We start from the raw sequence: 9,939 nt of genomic DNA, 5'->3' as shown, positions 1-9,939 counted from the left end.
TACTATTTCATGTGGTTTTACAGGCCAGTGCTAGTGTGAAACCAGAGATTATAGGCCCTAGCCTGTGTCTTTGATGTTGTGTGTATTTCAAATCGTATTGGAATTCTGCTTACATTTTTGAGGTATACATGCAGTACAGCATGTTCATCTGTAGACCATTCTTTTGTATTCTATTTTTGTAGGTCCTATATTATGCCCTACTTCAGAGTAAATAGTAAATAATAGTGTTATATATTTTTCATGTATTCTATATGTTTGTTGACGGCATACTTAATAGATGGGCTTTGTAACAAGTGATACCCCATGTCAGTTAGTTTTCATGTTTTCATGTTTTTTTGTGTGTATGTGTGTGTGCGTAGGTCATGTCCGCGGGGCGTGCTGTTGAACTGCAGGTGGCGCTGCAGCGAGCGCCTCTGTCTGTCTCCTCCCTGGCCCAGCGGCCGTGGCCCGAGCCGGGCTTCCTGCCGGTGCTCGGCGGCTTCCGCGACCGATTCGTGGAGACCCCCGAGGCCAAGTACTGCTGCGAGGACTGCCGTCTGGTGCTGTGCCAGCCGCGGCAGACCGAGTGCGGACACCGCTTCTGTGAGACCTGCATCAACAGCCTGCTCAGGTGAGGCCCACTAAGCCTGTACACACACACTCACGGACATACATGCACACATATATACACACACACACACACACACACACACACACATACATGCACACATACACACACACACACAATCCGTGTGCGGCCACTGCTTTTGCGAGATTTGCATCAGCAACGTACACACACACACACACACACACACACACCCTCACTCACTCACTCCCAGTGGCATTGGAGGGGTGATGGATGGCTGACTTGGGTCTGATGGGATGAGGTGGGTTGGTCCAGGATCAGCCGTGGCTGGTGTTTAGGTCAAGTCGCCTATCAAGGACTTGCCCAGGTGCCCAGGGGTCTTGCATGAGTTTCAGTCCTGCTTCTGAGGACTGCATAGAACAACACGCTTGCTCTGCCTCATTGCGTTTGGTTAGGTCCACTTGACCTGAGTTAAGTTCTTTGCGATTCTGTGATCTATTCAATTAAGTCTCCATCAGCAAGGTACAGGGAAAATGCTAAGCTAACACCACCAGAATTATAGGTTGTATTCCCAGGCAGTGTTCTTTCGGATAAAATACTTTACATGTAAATGGTTTTAACTCATAGGAGTGTCTGCTACATGAGGCAGAATTTCACATAGCGTTGTGGAAGTGGTTTAAGAAAGGTTGCGCCAAAACTGCATGGTGGTTCAGTTTGATTCCCTGCATCCATATCTACCTGCCTCTGCAGCATGCAAATTGAACATGAGGCGTTAACAGTAGTGTAGGGCTGTTCTGGCTTAAGACTGGGATCTCTCCTGTTCCTCTCTGTATGCAGAAACGTTTATCTTGGAAACGGTTACTCCTGCAGCACCAGAGGTGCTTTCACATTTAACAAACAGAAGCAAACGTTTGAAACGATCACATTTTGTTTTGAAACTTTTTAACTTTGAACTTTTAAAGCTGCAGTTGGCAAGATGTTTTTGATCATATTTACTGAAACCGACACTATGCTCCGACAGAACAACATAAATCAGCCGGTTTTAGAAAAAAAAACGCACTTCTACCTCCACCTAGAGCATGTTCTTTGTTTTGCAAAAATTCACAGCTCCCGGTTCTTCTGGTCGAATCAGAGCAGGGCTGTGTGAGATCTGACTGTTAATCACAGTCTGGTGCAGTCTGGTGTGCACTGACGAGCACAAACTCGATGAGAGGGTTCTCGGTGGTAGTGAGGGAGGGACATGAAAGTTGTAAACATTAAACATTTTGGCTTAATCCCCTCAATCATGTCAACCATCGGCCATTGTGCGCATGACATAATAACACACTAATGAGCCCAGTGTACTGTGTGTGGCTTCTGTATGGTGACCTGGTTTCTATTTAAACTCATCAGTTCTATAGACTGATATACTGTGTCTGTCTTTACAGTAAGCCCAACCCTGTGTGCCCAGCTGACAAGGAGCCTTTATTTGAGGACAAGGTAAAATCCATGTCATGTACACTTGTGTATGAGTGTGAACTCCTTTGTACCTGAGACGGTTAATGAGTGTTTGTTTTATGGTGTTTGCTCTTGTGTTTGTGTTAGTGTGTTTGTGTGTCACAACATTGTCTTTTATTATGTTTAGTTGTAAAAACATTATGTTTGCGTTTGGAGATGCAGCCTGATCATGATCGTGTGTGTGTGTGTGTGTGTGTGTGTGTGTGTGTGTGTGTGTGTGTGTGCGCACGCGCATGTGTGTGTGTTGTAGATCTTCAGAGACGTGTGCTGTCACAGGGAAATCATGGCTCTGAAGGTGTACTGCCGCAGTCAGAAGAATGGATGCCAGGAACAGATGAGCCTGCAGCAGGTCATGGTGAGTCAGTCACTTACTCACTCGCAGTCAACAGGCAATATATACAAAGATATACACATATTCACACACACACACACACGTCACATGTGCTCATGACGCTGTCTGTCGCATGCACAAATTAACATGGAAACACTCACATTACCTCACACACACCACATACGCTAAGGTGTGTTTGGTGTCGTTGACATCATCATAGTAGGTGTGATGGAGAATGTGTTTTGCGTCGTACGTGTGAGCTGAGGGAGGCAGGCTGCCACACGCCCTGGAGAAACCAGGCCGTCACTGACACTGTAAATCAACCCCACACACACACCTTAAAATAAGTGTGTGTGTGAGAGAGAGTGTGTGTGTGTGTGTGTGTGTGTGGTTGTGTGGATGGTCTGAATGTGTGTGGAAAGCTAAATTACTGGCAAAGGAAACTTTCTCTGTGAAGTGTGTGTGTGTGTGTGTGTGTGTGTGTGTGTGCACGGTGCTTGCAGAAACCAAATCTATTGTGTCATTCGTCATTTGGTGTATAATAACACTTAACCTATTGTTGGCTTTTTGTTACAGTGATGATGGTAGGAGGTGTTAACAGTGTGTGTGTGTGTCCACACATGTGTGGGAGCATGCAGCTGCTCTTGAGGGTGAGGTGTGTGAGGTGTATTACGGTCTCATGATCTCCCACACAATAAAAATGTGTTGTGTGTGTGTGTGTGTGTGTGTGTAGGATCATCTGAACGTGTGTCCATACTATGAGGTGCCATGTCCACTGGGGAAGTGCCAGGAGCGTATGATGCGGAAGGACATACCGGACCACCTCAGCTGGAAATGCAAATACCGGGAGACCTCTTGCGAGTTCTGCAAACACAAAATGGCACTGACCGAACTACAGGTGTGTGTGTGGTTTGTATGTTTGAATTGAAGAGAGTAGTTGGTCTTGAGTGTGTGTATGTGGAAAATGCATACATTTGAGGGGAATAATTCTGTGCAATTCCTTATGTCACAAGTGTGTATCTTAATGTTTGCCCATTGTTGTGGCTAAAGGACGTGTGTGTGTGCGCGTGTGTGTGAGCATGTGCATGCATTTCTTGCGTCCTTGCTGTTCAATATCAATCATATGATCTTTACACACGTGTGTGTGTGTGTGTGTGTGTACTTACTCAAATGTGCGCAGCACATTTTGATAACGCAGATAATCAGAGCTCATTTCCTCATTCGGGGGATTTTTCCGGTGAATTCTTGGACTCTCAAGCTATAATGCTATTCTCTGGGAATCAAGGGGTTTTTTGGACCTCAGCTGTTTGAGTTTCACTTTCTGTTCGCTGAAAACACACACACATTCACACACTCTAACTGAAAGCGTGTTTTGTCTGTGTTTGTATGTGTGTGTGTAAATATGTGTGTGTTTGTGTGTGACGCTTCCCTTCTGACAGAAACACAAAGAGACAGTGTGTCCTGCTTTCCCAGTGTCCTGTCCCAATCACTGCTCCTTTCCCTCCATTCTCAGAAGCGAGGTAAAGCCCAGTGGTGTCTGTGTGCTGCTGTGTGTGTGTCTGTGTGTGTTTGTGTGAGAGACCATGCTTGACCATCTGTGCCTTTTTATCATCTGGGCCCAAAGAGCACTGTGCCCCTATCACATGAAGGATTCTAATAAGTCTCTTATTCTCTCTCTCTCTCTCTCTCTCTCTCTGTCACTTTCTGTCTATCTTTCTCTGACACACACATCCCCTTGATAACTCTCCTCACACACTCTCTCTCTCTCTCTCTCTCTCTCTCTCTCTCTCTCTCTCTCTCTCTCTCTTTCTATCTCCCTCTCCCCCCCCCCCCCCCCTCCAGCTTCCCAGCCACCAGCATGACTGCCCCATGGCTCAGGTCTGCTGCCCCTTCTCCCGACTTGGATGCACTTTTAAGGTTACTGCCACCTCTAACTCACCCACACATTACTCACATCTAGTGTGACACACGTCCCTTAAAGGTGTAGTCCGCATCTCTAATCCCGTACACAGAATTGAACAGAACAACAGCTGCCAGCAAAGATAGCAAGGTAACAAAAGCTTGTAGTTCGTAATCCATGTCAGTAGTTCCGGTAGTCATGGGAAATGCACAGGTGATTTCACATTGTTTTCTTCCGTGAAGGCGTCATATGAGAAGTCACGTGATAGGAGAATGACCAATCGGGGAAGGTGACGGGAAGATTACGCGTGTATTGTCATAAATATTTGCGGATTTCCCTGTCCACATTTAAACTCCACAGTGGGAGTTTTCGATCTGAACTGGGCCAGCATCGTTTTCAAACCGCTCCGTCTCGAGGGCTTGAACACGCAGGTGTTAGTATTGATGAGAGTTTGGATTGAAACGGAAACGGAATAATGTAGAATGCCCACTTATGGTCACATTCAGTGTTTGACCCTTGCAGACCTCTAGCTGCCCACTCTGTGTACGCACAGAAACAAACATAAACACTGATGTTTGTTGTACGCAGTCCTAGCTTTCCAAATGGGAAACAAAGTGGCTTGGATTGAGCCGTATCCCACTAAAGCCCATCAACAGCCCATTGCTTCAGGGACACAGAAGGGAGGAGTATCATTTGATTGGCTGTGGAGTGCCAATAACAACACATTTTGCCAGAATCTTGAATCCAGGAATCTGGATTAGTGACAAGTCTGGCTAAGTTACCAGAACATCCCCATGGTTTCATTCTGTCTGCAAAACAAAACCAAAGAACTCTTATCTCCATGAAGAGCTGTAACACTTATTCTGAGTCAACAGTCCAGGGAAGGGTATTTCAAGAATATAGAGTTGTGACAAGGCTGGCTAAGTGCTCCCTAGACAGGCAGTTTCGTCCAGCACCGTCACATCGCTCCCGTGTGGACAGATGTGGTGCTGCAGCTCTCTCGCTCTGACCACACTTCAGCCACATCCCCTCCACATTTGTCAATTATGTCACATCCCCCTCATTTCTCGTATCTCAGGTCAGACAACACGGCAGGGCATGTCCGATAAGCGCTGGGGTTATTATGGTAAAAGCTCAAGAAAAAAAACGCAAACCAGGGTGGTGGTGCTATGTCGACTAGGAGCCAAGAGAAATTTACAGTATTTCTCACATTGGTTTGCAGGAGTGGAACTGAAACCGTTCAAGACATTAAACAGACGTGCAAGCCAAGTCTGATGTATCCACAACAAAGACACTAATTAATGTGATGAAATCCACTAAACAACCCCATGGCAGGATATTAAGATGATATTGAGTTCACTAATGTGACGTAATGGATTTAACGTGATATAAGTATTGTGGGTAATTATGGCAGAAGTGCAAAGCTACGCATTGAATGTTTTGGTGGCGTTTGCTTGCGTTTTGATCACATGGTTTGGCAAACTCAATTGGTCTGCTAACTGAATTGGTCTGCTATCCCTGTGCATGGATGGATTAAGCCTAGTTGTAGACGAGACAAGCTTTTTTTTTCAATGGAAGAGGTTCTCTTTACATTTAGGACTGGGCTTAACCTATGTATGGGAAACCGGTCCTTGGACCTTAATATGATTTCTATGAGTGTACGTATGTTTCTGAGTGTATGTCCTTGCGTGTTTTTAATGATTTATCTCATTTGGGTTTGTGAATGGCATACTTGCCATTTGTCTCTGGGCCTGTCAAAGAAACCTTCCTCTGTTTGTTCCTCAGGGTTTGAACCAGGACATGAGAGAACACGAGTCCAGCTTGGCCTCCGAACACCTGCGGATGATGGTCGCCAGGAACACTACATTAGAAGCCAAGGTAAGCCTCCAACCCTCAGAAGTGATCTCATCCCGTGCACAGTGAGCTTTTCAGACCATAGAAATCCTCTAACCCATCCATCTAGTTACTTTGGTTGCATATTGAATGCCTACTTGTCTGCAACATTACACAGGATGTGTGAGGGGCTAATAGATTAATTGATGTGTCTGTTACGTGGTGGATGTGTCTGTTACGTGGTGGATGTGTGTTTGTGTTCTTGGCTGGATGTGTCCTTGTGTTCTTGGCTGGATGTGTCCTTGTGTTCTTGGCTGGATGTGTCTTTGTGTTGTGGGGTGGATGTGTCCTTGTGTTGTGTATGGATGTGTCCTTGTGTTGTGGGGTGGATGTGTCCTTGTGTTGTGTATGGATGTCTTTCTGTTCTGGATTTGATGTGTCTTTGTGTTCTGGGGTGTATGTGTCTTGTGTGTGATTTGTACAGTATATGTCTTTCTGAGTTGAGGCAAATGTGTCCTGTGCTGGTTTGGGTGTTGAGATGGCTGTGTCCCTACTCGTTTGTTCAGGTGGAGGATGTGAAAGGGGAGCTCCAGGAGAGGTATAAGGTCCTGCCTGGCCTCAACACCCGCATCACAGAGCTGGAGGCACAATACGAAGACATGCGGGAGAAGTACCGACAGCTCGAACAGAAGTTAACCGCCATGCAGGTGTGTGTGTGAGGGAAAGAGAGAGAAATAATTACAATAAGATGAGAGGAGAAGAGGAGTTTTTTTTTTTTTTTTTAATATATGATTGATAGTATAAAATGTAAAAAGGTGCACAGGTAACTTAAGCATTGCTGTCTAGCACTCTGGACACACAAGAACAATGAAGAGATCTGGCCCATGAGCCAAGTGAGGGTGGGGCGTTGGAAAGCTGTTACTGCTGCTACTAGTGTAAACATGATGATGATGATGGATTACAGATGGCAGACGAATAATAGGACAGAAAAGTTTAAATAGATCGCTATTTAAACATAGACGGCTGCTTGTGTTTCTAGGTGGCCCGTACAAGTTTAATCCTATGTGTGGAAAACCCAGAATGCCTTACTTGCCTAACTTGTTCAGGATGGTGGTGTGTGCATACAGTAGGCCTTACCTTCTGTTTGTGTGTTTTTGCGTGTGTGTGTGTGTGCATGTGCGCGCGCCTTTGCAGAAGCTGATGAGCAGCCAAACCGAGAAGCTGCTGGAGGTGGAGATTGAAATGCGGACTTTGCGGGCGGTGCGGGACGAGGTGGAGACTCTCCGGACCTCCTTTGAGGCCATCCGTAACCGCGTCAACAGCCTGGAGCTGGCACGTGGGACTGCCGGCTCCGGGACACACACGCTAGGTCAGTCTGCACACATGGACATGTTACACACTAGAACACACTAGTGGTTAACACTATAATCTGCAATCCATAATCAAAACACACACACACGGACCAACATTGCATCATCATGTACTATTGTATGTTTACTTTCTCTACTCCACCTCTTCACCCAAATCAAACATGTGGAAGGAAATGAATGGGTGTTTTAGAGCTTCCACTGGATCATCCCTTGTTCAAAAACTTTATCTAGTGGATTTTATAGATTGTGTCTGCGTTAACTGTCTCTTGCATATACTGTCTTGTGTGTTATATACTGTCTTGCCTGTTCAATTTTCAATTTCCTGTAAAGCACTTTGTGACATTTGTCTGTGAAAGCTGTGACATAAATAAACTTGACTTCCTTTCCATGTTTGTCTCTGTAGGCTCCCTGGAGACACAGGTGTCGCGTCACGACGACATGCTGTCAGTACACGAGGTGCGACTGGCCGACATGGACCTACGCTTCCAGGTGCTGGAAACGGCCAGCTACAACGGCACGCTCATCTGGAAGATCCGCGACTACAAGCGGCGCAAGCAAGAGGCGGTGGCCTCCAAGACGCTCTCGCTCTACAGCCAGCCCTTCTACACGGGGTACTTTGGGTACAAGATGTGCGCCCGCGTCTACCTGAACGGCGACGGCATGGGCAAGGGCACGCACCTGTCGCTCTTCTTCGTGGTGATGCGCGGCGAGTACGACGCACTGCTGCCGTGGCCCTTCAAGCAGAAGGTGACCCTGATGCTCATGGACCAGGGCCCGGCGCGCAAGCACCTGGGCGACGCCTTCAAGCCCGACCCCAACAGCAGCAGCTTCCGACGGCCCACGGCCGAGATGAACATCGCCTCGGGCTGCCCGCTCTTCGTCTCGCAGCCCGTGCTCGAGGGCGGCACCTACATCAAGGACGACACCATCTTCATCAAGGTCACCGTGGACACCTCCGACCTGCCCGACCCCTGAGCTACGGTGGGGGGTCTGCGTCAAACGTACTCCCCCTCCCCACTCTCCACGGAAAGCTGGGATTAGAGCGGCGGGAAACCCCTCTTTAAAACGAAACACGCGTCCGCTAAACGGCAAAGGAGAGAGCGCGAGCCTTACGCTGGGTCGACACAGGGAAATGAACGAGCAAAAGGCAAAAGAACGAGCGGTAAAAGGAGAGCATGAACGTGAGCTGAGGCATGTTGATTGATGAAGGTCTTGCGGCAGGTGTGTGAATTGACAGGGGCGAAATGTGGAGACTCCTTAATCTAAAGAATGTTTGCGTCTGAGTGTGATTTGTCTGCGCATATTGCGCACTTCTATATGAGAGTGTGTGTACATGGAGCTGATGGTTTAGTACTCGCCATTAGCTTCCAGGTAAAGAAAACAACCTGCTTTAGTGCTGGAGAACACATTGGAGAGATTGTTCAGAGATGGAGAACTGTATGATTGGCTGATGACGCGTTGGCTTGATGTCTCCTAGCTCGATGCCTCTGTCGTGCCAGGCTCTTGGTATCACATGTATTAGTCTTAAATATCAGCTTCAGATGCATACTAATGAGAAACTTCTATATGTGGACGTGGACTTTAGCTGTGTTTAGCTGTGGTGTTGCTATGCGACTGTGGGCGGGCGGGTGGCCGGCCGGTACGGTTGCCGGACGCTGCGGAGTCGTAGCCGGCAGTTTTGTGATGATGGATCGTAGTCGTCGTGTTCCAGTGGTGCGGTGGAGTGCTGATGTTCAGTGGTAGATGTCGTGACCGTGGTGTTTGATCAGCTGTAGATGGGCCGTGGGGCAAAGGGGTGGGGGTGGGGTGTACTGCGGAGGGGGTGGCTGCCTGGGGTGGTTTGTCGTGTTCAGTAGGTGTCCTATAGATGTCTGGTTGTGCATGACAAACGGAGAAGACTCACTGATCTGATTCCACCCCTCGCTCAGCAAAGTCGATCCGTTTTTTTTTTTTTTTTTTTCTTCAAAAGACTTTTGTGCAGAATCATTACAGACTCATTACAACTTAGCAGATTTATGCAGGCCTGTGTAGACTGGCCTCGGCATACTGCTATCCTACTACCCACACTCATTATTATGGTAATGTTGAAATCTCATGGATGCTGTGCATCGGAATCTCCATATTGTTTATACACCGAAATAATTATTTGCCTCTGATTCCAGCCATGCGAATGAACATCAAGTTACAGAAAGTTTTATCTCATGGTGGGAAATATTATTTGCACAATTTATGTTTGAATGTGTAACACATTAAAATGTTTTGAAATACAAACAGCCTCTTTTGTGTGATAACCTCTCCGTTCAGTTAAATTTTTACATGTATGCTCCTCTCTGTTCAGTTACATTTTAACATGTATGCTCTCTTACCATTATTTTCTATGTATACTTGAGTCCACAACACTTGTGCATCCATTTATATCTGTTGGCCATCATCCTTTGAACAT

At 46.8% G+C, this 9,939-nt stretch overlaps 1 protein-coding gene across 2 annotated transcripts in view; it reads left to right on the top strand.

Moving 5' to 3' along the window:
- traf3 (TNF receptor-associated factor 3) overlaps positions 1-9,767 on the top strand; it is a 15,985-nt gene extending 6,218 nt beyond the window's left edge. The window contains exons 2-11 of one of the 2 annotated variants that reach the window (XM_076299161.1): positions 360-610; positions 1,993-2,044; positions 2,313-2,417; positions 3,127-3,291; positions 3,833-3,913; positions 4,236-4,310; positions 6,079-6,171; positions 6,693-6,833; positions 7,321-7,495; positions 7,900-9,767. In XM_076299161.1, the coding sequence (XP_076155276.1) occupies positions 363-610; positions 1,993-2,044; positions 2,313-2,417; positions 3,127-3,291; positions 3,833-3,913; positions 4,236-4,310; positions 6,079-6,171; positions 6,693-6,833; positions 7,321-7,495; positions 7,900-8,471 (1,707 nt within the window). In that variant the 5' untranslated portion in view covers positions 360-362 and the 3' untranslated portion in view covers positions 8,472-9,767. The remainder of the gene's footprint in view (positions 1-359; positions 611-1,992; positions 2,045-2,312; positions 2,418-3,126; positions 3,292-3,832; positions 3,914-4,235; positions 4,311-6,078; positions 6,172-6,692; positions 6,834-7,320; positions 7,496-7,899) is intronic. The other variant, XM_076299162.1, reaches the window with a different exon arrangement.
- The last annotated feature ends 172 nt before the right edge of the window (positions 9,768-9,939 follow it).

Source organism: Alosa pseudoharengus, unplaced genomic scaffold (genome assembly GCF_046254945.1).
Source record: "Alosa pseudoharengus isolate Yale_2024_CS ecotype anadromous, Long Island Sound unplaced genomic scaffold, YU_APseudo_1.1 YU_APseudo_1.1_scf_22, whole genome shotgun sequence".
In the NCBI taxonomy this organism is placed as follows: domain Eukaryota; kingdom Metazoa; phylum Chordata; class Actinopteri; order Clupeiformes; family Clupeidae; genus Alosa; species Alosa pseudoharengus.
The sequence above is the reverse complement of the archived record's forward strand: the minus strand, read 5'-3'. Positions and strand labels throughout refer to the sequence as shown.